Source organism: Heterodontus francisci, chromosome 32 (assembly GCF_036365525.1).
Source record: "Heterodontus francisci isolate sHetFra1 chromosome 32, sHetFra1.hap1, whole genome shotgun sequence".
NCBI classification, from domain to species: domain Eukaryota; kingdom Metazoa; phylum Chordata; class Chondrichthyes; order Heterodontiformes; family Heterodontidae; genus Heterodontus; species Heterodontus francisci.
In genome coordinates, this window is record NC_090402.1 from 34,301,566 (window position 1) to 34,317,026 (window position 15,461).

General features: G+C 41.1%; 1 protein-coding gene across 1 annotated transcript in view; it reads right to left on the minus strand.

Moving 5' to 3' along the window:
* LOC137347473 (dipeptidyl peptidase 2-like) overlaps nucleotides 1–14,904 on the minus strand; it is a 62,435-nt gene extending 47,531 nt beyond the window's left edge. The window contains exons 1-3 of the mRNA XM_068011919.1: nucleotides 14,783–14,904; nucleotides 11,851–12,091; nucleotides 1,687–1,850 (exon numbers count right to left, since the gene is read on the minus strand). Coding sequence (XP_067868020.1) covers nucleotides 1,687–1,850; nucleotides 11,851–12,091; nucleotides 14,783–14,904 — 527 coding nt within the window. The remainder of the gene's footprint in view (nucleotides 1–1,686; nucleotides 1,851–11,850; nucleotides 12,092–14,782) is intronic.
* Between the last annotated feature and the right edge of the window lie 557 nt (nucleotides 14,905–15,461).

Consider the following 15,461-nt stretch of genomic DNA (forward strand, 5'->3'; position numbering starts at 1 on the left):
GAAGGGCCTGTTTCAGTGCTGTATCTCTAAATAGAAAAAAAAATATTGTGGTTTCCTTCCAACTGTATACCATTGCCTCTGGTGGGTTTGTCCCATCAGTGACACAGAACATACCCAGAGATAATAGGGAGTCCAGAATGTTGGCTGAAAGGTATCATTCTGTGAGTATGACAATGTCAGGCTGTTGCTTGACTAGTCTGTGGGACAGCTCCCAAATTTGACAGAGATGTTCGTGAGGAGGATTTGGCAGGGTTGACTGGGTTGGGTGCACCTTTGTCAGGTCCAGATCTGGTGCCTAGGTCAATGTCAGGTGGTCTGTCCAGTTTTATTTTTATTATAGCTTTTGTAGCAATTTCATTCAACTGAGAGGCTTACAAGGCTGTTTCAAATAACAGTTATATAGGCCAGACTGGGTAAGGACAGCAGGTCTCCTTCCCTAAAGGACACTCATAAACCAAATGGGTTTTTACAATAATCCGATAGTTTCATGGTCACCATTACCAATACTAGCTTTTTATTCCATATTTATTTAATTAACTGTATTTAACTTTTCCACACGCCGTGGTGAAATTTGAACAAAAGTCTCCAGATTATTAATCCAGTAACATTACCAGTATGCTGCCATACCCTAAAAGAGTTAAAATCTTAAGCACCCAATTACTGGATTTGAAACACTGGGTGAATATTTGGAAAGAGTAGTGACGGCAGACTTTATCTGCAGCAGACACACTATATGGGTTGCTCTTATGCTGACTGCTGAGTAGTGACATGGTAGACGTGTCTAACGAGGTAGCTTTTCTCTCGAGAGGGTCTGCATATCCTGTCGCTCCAGCTAGAACCCTTAAAAAGATTGACAGCAGGTAGACACTCGGTTCAGTGATTAGAGGGAGCACACATTATGTTCAGGGGAAACAATATGAAAAGTACAGCTGATCAGTGTCATGGTGTGTCCGTTACTGGACAGAATTTTCAATTACACTGTTCTGTACCAATCTTCCTGCCTGTGCATGAATTCCCTCCCATGTCATTCTCCCTTTCTTCCTGTGCTCCATGGGACTGCTCATCATCCTGCTGTATGCCCACTCTGAAATTACACAGCATATAACAGTAATGACTTTGGAGAATTTGGCTGGAAAGTAGAGGAGTACTCAGCCTGAGCATTCCAAAATGGGTGCTTCAAGATCTTTGATGTGCTGCACAGGGGCATTTCAAATATAGGTTAATAGTCCATAAATTTGTTTTTATAAAGTAAAGATGAGTGTCACACAGGTAGTGTATAATGCAATGCAAAATATGAGGCAACAAAAAGTTCCACTAGTGTCAAACGAGCAGTAAAACTACAACATTAGGAACCAGTGGCTAGTTTTGAAACAGAACACTGTCAATTGCACCATGGAAATCCTCCAGCATATGCAAAATTTCTTGTAATGCAGGTTTTATGAGCATTCAAGTCCTGCAAGACTTTTACGGTATATCAAAATATAAGTCCTTTTGAATAATGAACCAGTTTATCTATCTGGACGAATGGGTGATAAATCACATTAAAATTTGTCAGAAGTAGTGGAGCAAATTTATAGGAATTTTGGAAGTGTAGCTACAATAATCTGAAGAAAAATTGAAATTTTTGCTTATTCTAAGAGCAGCTAAACCTGTAATTGCAATTATAAAGAGAATATATTTATTTACCTGCCACCAAATGCAATCACTGCACATTTTTCAGCATCTAGATCAGTTTTCAGTTTTGTAACAAGAACCACGTAATCTGCCACAGCTTGTTCCACTGTCAAAAACTCTATGTTTGATTTTTCATATGATTTCTTGCCAAAAGGAAGGGATTTGCCATAGTATCGCTGCAGAATAAAGAGAAAATATTGCTGAAATTCTCTTATAAATACAATTCTTGAATTGTTAAAGCAAACTATAGATTACAAGTAAGTAATGAAACACAAATTCATAACTAAAAAGAAACTATAAATTACAATGAACAAATATAGATAACTACTGAAGACTCAGGCGTTAAAATAATCAGCCATTATTAATGCTGGCGTGGACACGATAGGCCGTATGACCTTCCTTGCTGTAAATTTTTAAGATTCTGTTAATTAAGCAAAATATAACCAGGTATAGTACTATTCATTACAAAAACATATAATGACTAAAATGGTAAGCTATTGGTGCATGAGGTTCAGAATTACTGCAATTAAATAACTGTAGTTTAGGCTTCCACACATGCTCACGTATAATGCAATCCTTTGTCACTCTGGAATCAGACTTCTTTTCCATCTCCAAAGTTATAATTTAAATATATGACCAAGTACCTGTCAACATCATTGTACAAACAATACAGGGTTTAAATGTTGAAAACTTTACAGGTTGACTGTTGAAGATGTCACTGAAATAACTACCATTTTCCATGCAAAGGTTATCATCTTGGTACACAATATCATCCTATAATAGTCAATGGCACCACCAGCTCCACATTTTAAGAATGAGCATTGTTGTGTCAGCAGAGAACAAGTCCCATTTTTCTTTCTTGTACAAACCAAAGTAGCTATCCAGCTTCATTATGTTGGCACGCTTGGTTCAGGTACTAATATTGATATATCCACTGTTACATTTTTGGGTATTGTTTAAATATTTCTCCCATATTCAAACAATCCCTTAAGCACCCACTCACACCCTACAAACTGAACGTGACAGTACACAGCCTGACATCTTGGTATATTTACAGAAAACTCTTACTGTGTTATCTTACCCCTCATGACCTCCTAGAAAATGCTAACAATTATCCTACTAGACCATGGTTTAATCGAAGAACAGGTTTCTTAGCAGATGAAGCAATATCCACAGATAATATAGCAGTTTACTGAATTCACCTGCATTCCCTCAATTCTGGAAAAATAGCAATCCTTCATATCATGCCCAGTAAAGACGTGTCATATTCATAATTTAAGATACGAACTGTATTTAATGCGAACTCTTTGAAATTGACTTTTCCTTTTTAAAAAAGTGGACAATGTTCTGCAAAGGTGGCCACTGAACATTAGATAACCTGGTCTGTGATAAAAGGATACATTCCAGACTAAGAGGTGCTGACTACACCCATCCTGAAACCATCAAGAGACATTTCTGAATTGAATGGGTTCTTCTGAGACAAAAAAAGTGTAAAGTAGCCACATCATAACAGGATTGTACTCATCCAGACATCAAAAGATAGCTATGAAGTCCACATCCTGGTCCACTGTGTGGTCACACCAGGAGAGAAGGCCATGCGTCAACTAACAGAAATGCTAATGTGATAGATTTTGACCTTAAAAGGTCGCCCTCTGGAGAGGAGGAGAGGAGCGTTCTAGCCAACATCACAGAAAGCAGTCCAGCCAGTGGCTGTGGAAAGAAGTCCAGCCAGGCAAGGAAGGAGCCCTGCTGCTAATGCTACACATCAACTTGCTGCAGAGAACTGAAAGTGACCAACACCTCCAGTAAGAAATCTTAACCACCAGAAATCTACAACACTTCAACAAGTTGGGAGGGTGCAGAGGAGATTTAGAAACATAGAAAAGTAGGAGTAGGCCATTCGGTCCTTCGAGCCTACTCCACCATTCAATACGATCATGGCTGATCATCCAAACTCAGTAACTTGTTCCTGATTTCTCCCCGTACCCCTTGATCCCATTAGCCTCAAGAACTATATATCTAACTCTTTCTTGAATATATTTAATGATTTGGCCTCAACTGCTTTCCGTGGTAGAGAATTCCACAGGTTCAGCACTCTCTGGGTGAAGTAATCTCTCCTCATCTCAGTCCTAAACGGCTTACCCCTTATCCTTAGACTGTGACCTCTGGTCCTGGACTCCCCTGCCATCGGGAACATCCTTCCTGCATCTAGTCTGTCCAGTCCTGTTCGAATTTTGTAGGTTTCTATGAGATCCCAACTCATTCTTCTAAATTCCAATGAATACAAGCCTAATCAACCCAATCTCTCTTCATATGTCAGTCCTGCTATCCCAGGAATCAGTGTGGTAAACCTTTGCTGCACTTCCTCCATAGCAAGAACATCCTTCCTCAGCTAAGGAGACCAAACTGCACACAATACTCCAGATGTGGTCTCACCAAGGCCCTGTATAATTGCAGCAAGACATCCTTGCTCCTGTACTCGAATCCTCTCGCTATGAAGGTCAACATACCATTTGCCTTCTTAACTGCTTGCTGCACCTGCATGCTTACTTTTAGCGACTGGTGCACAAGGACACCCAGGTCTCGCTGCACCTCCCCCTTTCCCAATCTATCGCCGTTCAGATAATAATCTACCTTTCAGTTTTTGCCACCAAAGTGGATAACCTCACATTTATCTACATTATACTGCATCTGCCCACTCACTCAACCTGTCCAAATCACACTGGAGCTTCTCTGCATCCTCGTCACAGCTCCCACTCCCACCCAGCTTTGTGTCATCTGCAAACTTGGATATATTACATTTAATTCCTTCATCTATATCATTAATATATATTGTGGATAGCTGGGGTCCTAGCAATGATACCTGCGGTACCCCACTAGTCACTGCCTGCCACTCGGAAAAAGACCCATTTATTCCTACTCGTCGTTTCCTGTCTGCCAACCAGTTCTCTATCCATATCAGTACTTTACCCCCAATCCCATGTGCTTTAATTTTGCATGCTAATCTCTTATGCGGGACCTTATCGAAAGCCTTCTGAAAGTCCAAATACACCACATCCACTGGTTCTCCCTTATCTATTCTACAAGTTACATCCTCAAAAGATTTCAGCAGATTTGTCCAGCATGATATCCTTTTCGTAAATCCATGTTGACTTTGTCCGATCCTGTCATTGTTTACCAAGTGCTCTGCTATTACATCTTTTATAATGGACTCTAGCATTTTCCCCACTACTGATGTCAGGCTCACCGGTCTATAAATCCGTTTTCTCTCTACCCCCTTTTTCAAATAGTGGTGTTACATTAGCTAACCTCCAATCCGTTGGAACTGTTCCAGAGTCTATAGAATTTTGAAAAATGACCAGCAATGCATCTACTATTTCGAGGGCCACTTCCTTAAATACGCTGGGATGTAGATTATCAGGCCCTGGGGATTTATAGGCCTTCAATCCCATCAATTTCCCTAACACCATTTCCCTACTAATACTGATTTCATACAGTTCCTCCTTCTCACTAGACCCTATGTTCCCCAACATTTCTGGGAGGTAATTTGAGTCCTCCTTTGAGAAGACAGAACCAAAGTATGTATTTAATTGGTCTGTCATTTCTTTGTTCCCCATCATAAATTACCCCGTTTCTGACTGTAAAGGACCCACATTCGTCATCACTAATCTTTTTCTCCTCACATATCTATAGAAGCTTTTACAGTCAGCTTTTATGTTCTCTGCAAACTTACTCTCATACTCTATTTTCCCCTTCTTAATCAATCCCTTTGTCCTTCTTTGCTGAATTCTAAACTGCTCTCAATCATCAGGTTTTCTGCTTGTTCTGGCCATTTTACATTTCTCCTCCTTGGATCTAATACTATCCTTAACTTCTTTTGTAAGCCACGGTTGAGCCACCCTTCCTGTTTTATTTTTGCGCCAGACAGGAATGAACAGGATTTGCCAGTGTGGTTCCAGGAATGAGGGATTTTAGATGCAAGCTTAGGCTGGGGTTGCTCTCCTTGGAGCAAGGGAGACTGAGGGGAGATTTGATGGAGATGTACAAGATTATGAGAGTTTTAGATAAAAGGTAAAAAGAAAGAAGTGTTCCCATCAGCTGATGCAACAAGGACTAAGGGACACAGATTTAAGGTTTTGGACAAGAGACACGTGGGGAATGTGAAAAACTTTTTTGTGCAGCGTGTGGTAATAATCTGGAACTTACTGCCTATGAGGGTGGTAGAATCACGGACAATCAATGATTTCAAAAGGAAACTGGAAGGGCACTTGACGAAAATAAACTTGCAGGGCTACGGGAAGAGCGTGGGGCTGACTGGCTTGTCCTATGGAGAGCTCGTACGGACTCGATGGGCCGAATAGCCTCCTTCTGTGCTGTAGATGACTCTATTCTAAGTTCATGACTACATACACGCAGGCCTGCACATTTAAAAGAGACAGTCCTACCTAGAAGATTTAACAGGTTTACTGCAGAACACAAACACCTGCCACACCTTGAACTCTTACCCTTTAACTTCTATCTATCTTCGAGTGCATGTGAGAGTGAATGCATGCATGAGTGGTGCTGCGAACATTTCAGGGAATGAATATTGTTCAATAAATAGTTAATCTTCTGTTTTAAAATACAATAAAACCTGTCATTTGTCTGTTTATTTGGCCCTAAAAACACTCGGGGGCTAATTCATCATTTTAAACAAAACACCACTGCAGTCAATTGGGAGGGGAACAGTGGAAACCAGCCACATCCCTTACCACCTGTCCAGAACATTCACTAATTCTCTTTCATACCAGACTGGTATCTGAGTCTTTAACAATGTATTTGTGGAGTTTGTTAGACCCACAAAATTCCCATATGTCACCATCTTAATGGTGTCTGGAGATCTTAAGAACTGGAAGTAAACAGATACATCCCATGATCTTTTGAAGTTCAGACCTGGGATGCAGGTCCATGAGGTACCTTACAAACCAGAGATTTGAAGAAAATAGGACATGCCATTCAAAGCTGTCTGCAATATGACAATTCAGTGATGTGCCTGAATCAATAGCCATGCATAAAACTCAGAAAATATCTGCAAATGGACCTATTCAAAAATCCACAATAACCATACCCTACCTAATTACTCGGTCTGCTGTAGAACCCCCATCAATGCCTTGTTATCTCCAGAGTTGACTACTCCAATGCACTCTTGGCCAGCCAGTCTCACTCTACCCTATTGAGCTCATCCAACACTCTGCTGTCAGAGTCCTTATGCTTGCCAAGTCCAGTTCACCAATCAGCCCTGTGCTTGCTGACTGACTGTGACTCCCAGTTAAGCAATGCCTCAATTTCAAAATGCTCATCCTTGTTTTCAAGTCCTTCCCTATCTCTATAATCTCCTCCAGTCCTACATCCCTCCAAGGTATCTGTGCTCATCTAATTCTGGCCTCTTGAGCATCTCGATTTTAACCATTGTTGGTTGCGCCCTCAGCTGCCTAGGCGCTTAAACTCTGGAATTCCCTCCCTAAACTTCTCCACCTCTCTTTCCTCCTTTAAGATGCTCCTTAAAACCTACTTCTTTGACCAAGATGTTGGCCATCTGCCCTAATATTGCCTTATGTAGTTGTCAAATTCTGCTTTATAATACTCCTGTGAAGTATCTTGAGATGTTTTATTTTGTTAAAGGTGCTATAATAAATACAAGTCGATGTTGCAGACACAAAGTCATGTGTCACATAGTTGTAAAATGACTTTGGATTCAATTGATACTTCACCGAATAAAACAAACTAATAAATAAGGTTACAATTAAAGCATTAGCCTATTAACATTTTCTTGACCTTTGCAGACATTTTATTTCCGAGTCTCTTGGTACGATTTATTGTGCATTCATCCAGACTGGCTTTTGCTATAAGCAAAATGCAAAAAGTTCCAGAGCTCTCAAATAGTTGTGACTTGAAACATGAAGAGATTCCCTATTCATCATATAATCTGTCTACATCTTCCTGACAATGTTGAAATGGTCTATCCAAACAAGCATGCAGTGATGTGAAACCACCAAAAAGGCACAAATCTTTCAACATTTACTTCACATTATCATTGATGCACAGTGAAAACATATCCCACACTAACTTATATAGCAATACTCCTGGTTGCTATTTCCACACCTACAACCAGCCTTTACTGCCTTCTTCATCCACCCAGCCTCTCTGTTGCGGTGAACCTTTAATCATATAGAATTTAACAGCACAGAAACGGGCTATTTAGCTGCACAGATCTATGCCAATGTTTACGTTCCATACGAGTCTCGTCCCACCTTACTTCACATCACTCCATCAACGTTCGTCCTCATGTACTTTAACTAGCTTTCCCTTAAATGCCATGATATCACTATGCCCTGAGTGAATATGTTTCTGCTCAAGTCCTTCTTGAATTTATTAGTGACCATCTTATATTTATGGCCCCTAGTTTTGGTATCCCCACAAGTGGAAACATCCTCTCCATGGAGAAAAGGCAGCGGAGGGGTAATTTGATAGAGATATTCAAAATCATAACGGGTCTGGACAGAGTAGATAGAGAAAAACTGTTCCCACTCATGAAAGGATCGAGAACAAGAGGGCACAGATTTAAAGGATTAAGAGAAGAAAAAGTGACACGAGGCAAAAAAACACGAGGGTTAAGGTCTAGAATGCACTGCCTGACAGTGTGGTGGAGGCAGGTTCAATTGAAGCATTCAAAAGGGAATTAGACTTATATGAAAAGGAAGAATGTACAAGGGTTATGGGGAGGTGGTAAGGGAATGGAACTGAGTGAATTGCTCTTTCAGAGATCCAGTGCAGACACAATGGGCTGAATGGCCTCCTTCTGCACTGCAACAATTCTGTGATATCTACCCTATTAAACAGCACTTCTAGACATGCAACTCAAAACAGAAATTACACTTGTTAGTGAGACTACGCTCTTGGTAAAGAGTCTCGCCCAGTGGCAGCACATACTTGATATTCAGACACTGCTATGTATGATTTTCCAACTTAATGGTTCGAAAATGATGTCTGGAATGCACTTTCTCACGTACACTATTGGCAAGAGTGCAAAGTTGGCAAATTACTGCGAACGCTTTTTATTTGGAGATAAGGAAGAGAATCTCCTCAGGGTTCTTCTAATATCTCACCATAGCTTCAGCTGGAACCTTGGGGAAAATGTAATAAATGAAATTTAGACTTGGATAGAGGTGACAGATTAATTTATGAGGCTGAATATTCTGTTTCTGGGGAGGGTGAAGAGAGAAACCATAAAGCAATTTAAAGAGCAATTCCGCATGTTGAAAGACTACAACATAGTGCCTTTCATGACTTCAGGAAGTTCCAAAGTGTGTAATAACCAATGAAGTATTTTGATGCATAGTCATAGTTATAACGCAGGGAAACATGGCCGCCAAATTGCGCACAGCACCTACAAACAGCAATATGATAGAGACCAGATAATCAGATTCAGTGATATTGGCTGAGGGATAAATGTTAGCCAGGAAAGCTGAAGAACTCTCTGCTCATCTTCAAATAATGCCATTGAATTTTTTACATCCACTTGAAGGAGCAGATAGGACCAGTTTATCCAAATGTAAGTTGTTTTAATCCAACTGATGACACCTCCATCACTGCTGAACTCGTTCTTCCACTTAAGTGTCAGTCTATATTATGTGCTCAAGTCTCTGCAGCGCAGGTTCAACCTACTACCTTCTGACTCAGGCAGCACATGACAGACTGATCAAAAAATTAAAAGCTCATGGGATCCAAGGGAAAGTGGCATGTTGGATCCAAAACTGGTTCAGTGACAGGAAGCAAAGGGTAATGGTTGATATGTGTTTTGTGACTGGAGGGCTGTTTCCAGTGGAGCTCCACAGGGCTCCCTTATGGGTCCCTTGCTGTTTGTGGTACATAACCAATAATTTAGATTAAAATGTAGGGGGGTGCGTGATTAAGAAGTTTGCAGATAAGAAGAAAATTAGCCATGTGGTTCAGTGAGGAAGAATGCTGTGGATTGCAGGAAGATAGCAATCGACTGGACAGGTGGCAAGAAAAGTGGCAAATGCAGTTCAAACCAGAAAAGTATGAGGTAATGCATTTTGGGAGGGCAAAGACGACAAGCGAATGCACAATAAATGGTAGGATACTGGAAAGTGTAGAGATTAGAGGATCTTGGAGTGCATGTCCACAGGTCCCTGAAGGCAGCAGGGCAGGTAGACAAGGTGGCTAATAAGGTATACAGAATATTTTCCTTTAGTGGTCAAGGCACAGATCATTACAGCAGCAAAGTTATGCCAAAACTGTATAAAATACTAGTCAGACCGAAGCTTGAGTACTGTGTACAGTTCTGTTACAGGAAGGATGTAACCACATTAGAGAGGGTACAGAGAAGATTTACAAAGGTGTGGCTGGGATTGGAGAATTTTAGATACAAGGAAAGATTTAATTGGCTGGGTTTGTTTTCTTTGGAAAACAGGAGGCTGAGAGAAGATTTAATTGAAGTATATAAAAATGATGAGAGGCCTAGGCAGAGGGGATAGGAAGGACCTGATGGAGCTGTATAAAACTCTAGTTAGGCCACAGCTGGAGTACTGTGTACAGTTCTGGTCGCCACACTATAGGAAGGATGTGATTGCACTGGAGAGGGTGCAGAGGAGATTCACTAGGACGTTGCCTGGGCTGGGGCATTTCAGCTACGAAGAGAGATTGGATAGGCTAGGGTTGTTTTCCTCAGAGCAGAGAAGGCTGAGGGGGGGACCTGATTGAGGTGTACAAAATTATGAGGGGCACAGATATGAAAAAACATTTTCCCTTAGGGAGGTGTCAATAACCAGAGGGCATAAATTAAAAGGTAAGGGGTAGGAGGTTTAGAAGGGATTTGAGGAAAAAAAACATTTCACCCAGAAGGTGGTTGGAATCTTGAACACACTGCCTGAAAAGGTGGTAGAGGCAGGAACCCTCATAACATTTAAGAAGTATTTAGATGAGCACTTGAAATGCCATAGCATACAAGGCTATGTGCCAAGTGCTGGAAAATGGGATTAGAATAGACAGGTGTTTGATGACTGGCACGGACATGACGGGCCTGTTTCTGTGCTGTATGACTATGACTCTATGAGCAAAGAGGTCAATAACCAGGAGGCACAGAAGTAATTGGTCAAAGGATTGGAGAGGAGTTGAAGAATTTTTTCACCCAGAGGGTTGCAGGGGTCTAGTCTATGGAATCTTCTATGTTTTTACGAGTTTGTTACCATGGAACCAAGGCCAGCAGGTGGTAAGCCTAAACAATTACCAGAAACTATTTATGGTGAGCAACACAGTCAATACTATCATCAGACAACCAGACACATACTTTTGAGCAGGAGACACTGGATCGTGATCAAGAACTGGAACTCAAACTGTTTTCCCAACCCCCACCTTTATATCCCAGGGGGTCCTGAAGACAACTGTGGCAGCCCTCCTGCCACTGAGCTTTGCTAGCACATACCAGACCTTGGACCAAATCTGGGAACTTCTTGAACATACAGCCAAATTGCAGATTTAAACATTGGGGGAAGCATCAAACCTATTTTTATACATGATCCTCAAATGTTTAATCCAGAAATTGGATGCAAAGAAAAAAACAATTTTCACACAGTAATCATCATTTAATAACTAACCAAAATATTTACCAAAAACAGAAAATGGCAAATTTTTACAAGATTCCATGCAGGGGTCTGGGATACACAGCCTCATAAAATTCACAGTATTCCTTTTCTGGTTAACTTTATTTATTCAAAGCTGAGTAGTTTGACTAAAGCGTAGTAACTTGAGACTATAGGGCTTCTTCTGAAAATCACTACATGCTAGCAGCATAGCTTCATAAAAATCACCTCAATAAATAAATCTAGGTAAATGGTATGCAACACAGTGTGAACAGCAATCTAAAAAGGAACTGCAGCAATGAATATATTGAAGTATTTCCAATGCAGAAGTGCCCCTGCTGTTTTGTATGTACTGTTGAACATCTACCTTACATTACTAAATATAGGATAGAGAACTTAACTCTAGCCATTTAATATAAGCTTGACTGGTCAACATCCAGCAGTTTTTGTTAGTCGCACCAGGTGAAAAAAGATAAAAATAACTCAAGGCTATATTTCAAACCAGTAACTAAAATCTACTGATAAAGAAACTTACATGCTCAGCAAAAATGACCATAGCCTGCTGCTCTGATGCTAATTCAATGATGAACCTGGAGCTATTGGCAAAGTCCCATATATCACCTTCATTTCCAGTATACAGGAATATTGGTCCAAAGCTCTTGCCCCAGAATTGATCTGCAATATTAAAAAAATTTGGTATGCAAATTTTGTAAGGAGTAATATTGTGGAACAGCACATAATTAAAAGTGGGAGAAGCAAAAAATCCCAATAAAGCACTTGTGAAATTAAATGTGTATGTGTTCAATTAGGTAGCTTCTGCTTTCCACAGTCGATGCAATAAGCAATCGAAAGAGAAGTTGAAATAAATATTTTTCACTATGAAATATCAGCTTCAACTTCACTGTGGCTTAACATCCTCCACCATCACACCATAGCTGCAGTGTGTACCATCTACAGGAGGCACTATAGCAACACTTCAAGACTCCTTTGACAGCATCTCCAAACCCGTAACCTCTACCACTATGGACAAGGGTAGCAGGGACATGGGAATGCACCACCTCCAATTTCCCTTCCAAGTCACACACCAACTTGCCTCGGACATATTTCACAGATCTTTCATCGTCACTGGGTCAAAATCCTGGAACTCCCTACCTAACAGCAATGTGGGCGTACCTTCACCACACAGACTGCAGTGGTTCAATAAGGTGGCTGCTCACCATCTTCTCAAGAGCAACTAGGGATAGGCAATAACTGTCTGCCTTGCGAGAGATGCTCATATCCCAAGGATGAATATTTTTAAAAGTATAATGTTCTATTAAATGTTCCATAATCTATTCGTGTATATGGAACATTTATACAACACTGATAAAGTATTGCTAAACTCTAAGTGATTTGTTTCTAATTCTGAATATCCTAGAAATATTATAAACGAAACAATTATGGCTAGTAATAAGCTTTAATTGTAGAATTTTTTAACTTAAAGGAGCCATCGTGTACAAAAAAAAATCTACTGTTTAAACAAAAGGATTGGCATACCTTTCATCATGTTAAAAAGATTGACTTACATCACTAAGCTCCAAGAAGAAGTTGTTTAGGAAAGGTTTATTTTTCTATGATAAAAGCAAAATACTGCAGATGCTGGAAATCTGAAATAAAACAAAGTTCTGGAAATACTCAGCAGGATTGGCAGCATCTGTGGAGAGAGAAGCAGACTTAATGTTTCAGGTCAGTGACCTTTCCCCTGGATTCTGATAAAAGGTCACTGGCCTGAAACGCTAACTCTGCTTCTCTCTCCACAGATGCTGCCAATCCTGCTGAGTATTTCCAGCACTTTGTTTTTACTTCTATTTCTCTATATTGCGCATCAAAGTTTTGACTGAAAAAAAATAAAATTCTTTCACTACTGTAGCATTTATGAATGAAATAAATATTTTGTTCTGATAACTACAGAAGCAAGCACAAGGTGCCTTCTGAAGCAGAACATAAACTATTGCTAAAATGTAGCTCCTAATTCTGACTTATCCAAGGAATGCTGCTGACAACGTAGCAACCCAATCTTTCGGGCTTCTTCTCTAGCTAACTACCTTGGGACACCTATTAGCTGTCCACAGCCTGTCAGTTCAATATTAGGTGAGCCCCAGGCCTGTCCATTCAGGCAGAGATCATTCCCTACACAGCCCCAATACCACTCATCTGACCACCCCCCTCCCCCCCCCACAAAACTTTGAGCAAACAAATTCCAAACCCACTTCCCCCAAACAACTCGCCTATTGACCTCTAAAGCTGAGTTTCAATCGCTGCTCATTAATGCATCAATTCTTCCATGGCACTAGCTGCTCCATTCTACGTTCACAAGGTGGATTTATCTTTTGCAAATTTGCTTTAAAAGAAACAAACAATAATCCTATTAAAATCCTTTCTATGGAAAAGTGGTCAACAATCTCCATGTAAAGCAGCTGTAAATCTGAAGTTAAAAAAAACTAGCTTCATCAGCATTTGAATAGAGCTGATTAATCACTTCAGAGCAAAACAAATCCTTCTGTCAGAACTGATCCTTTCATACTAGGGAAGCAAATTTGAGATTGTTTGATCAATTAACATTTTGCAATCCCCAATGTGCGATTCCCTCAGTTTCAATCTCATATCTTCTTTCCTAGCACTGGAGCAAAACTGCACATCACTTAAACAGACATTTTACACAAAAAAATTGTTCCCAGATTGTAACTGACCAACACTTTGATTTTGAAAGGCATTAAGTGTGTATGCACATTGGTATCATTGGATTTTGGTCAGGAGAGGACGAAATACCAAATGAATAAGCAGAAGCATTTATAGATTTATGTAAATGTTTAACATATCAAGGATACAACCAAGTTACTCTTCAGAATTTGGGTTGTTGATTGGCTAGAAAACCAGCTACTTGCAACCACAGAAATCCCTTTTAAAAAAAACTTGCTTCCCACTTTCAAATGGGCAGCAGACAGGCACCAATAAAGATTTACAGAGCACCATTAATTATAGAACACATCCCACAGCACTGGTCACATTTCAACTTTTCTTTTGATATTTCTCCCACAGAAACGATTTGGGAAAAAAAGTTACTTTCACTGCTGGGTTTGGGCACCTAGATCTAGCTATGGTCAGTATGCTAAACAGAAGGGCTTTTCTCCCCCTCAGTAAATAATTTGTTAACTCCTTACCCATTGGGCTGGATTTTGTTCCCAGCCCGACGTCAGGTTCCATGGCAGGGAAAGGGGGGGGGGGGGGGGGGGGCCACAAGATCAGAGCGGCCCCACCACAGAGCCCGCGCCGGATCTTCCCGGTGGTGGGGAAGCTCCATGTCACTATCGCCTCCACTCCACAGTGGGACCATGCTTTAAGTATTGAAATTAGCTGTCTACATTAATTTTAATGGACTTCAACGCAATCCAAACAGCCTTTACTAATTTCAACTCGGCATGCAGCACTCGCGTGCCTTCACATTCCCGTCCTTGAAAACTTGGCGCCACGAGGCGAGAGTCCTCAGTGCCTGCAAATGGTTGCTAGATAATACCCTACTCATGTTCATTTTTTCAGCCAACTCAGACATTCGCATTCAACTTAAGTAGCCTGAAATGTGGTGGGGGGGGGGGGGGGGGTTGGAACTCTGCATCTATTTAATCATGCATCAGCAATGGGGGGTGGAAGGGGGTGAACACTACATTGCTCTGTCGGCAATGGGGGACAGTGGAAGGGGTGAATTCTGCATGCTTTGCATGGTTTGGGGGGGGGGGGGGGTTGGGGGGAAGAGGAGCCAACTCTGCATGTTTTGCAGAGGGAAGGGGGTACGGACAAACTCTGCATCCTTGGAACTGTCTGCAGGGGCTAGCAGCCTTTTAAAAATGGCTCAGGTGTCTCAGGTGACGCTGTTCACGGTGTCGCCGAGGTCGCCCCCCTGCCATATGATTGAGGGTGGTGGGGCCAGCTGTGCATACGTTGACAAGCCGCTGGATGCAAGATCACAGAAGTGTGGCGCGCACAGCCCGTATGCGCCAGACTACATTTTTGTTGCCCGCCGCCACTCTCAAAAGGTGGGACAAGATTCAGTCCATTATGTTGGTTTAGGGCCCTACCAAATTCAGTCATGAAAATACGAGGGGAAAAAGC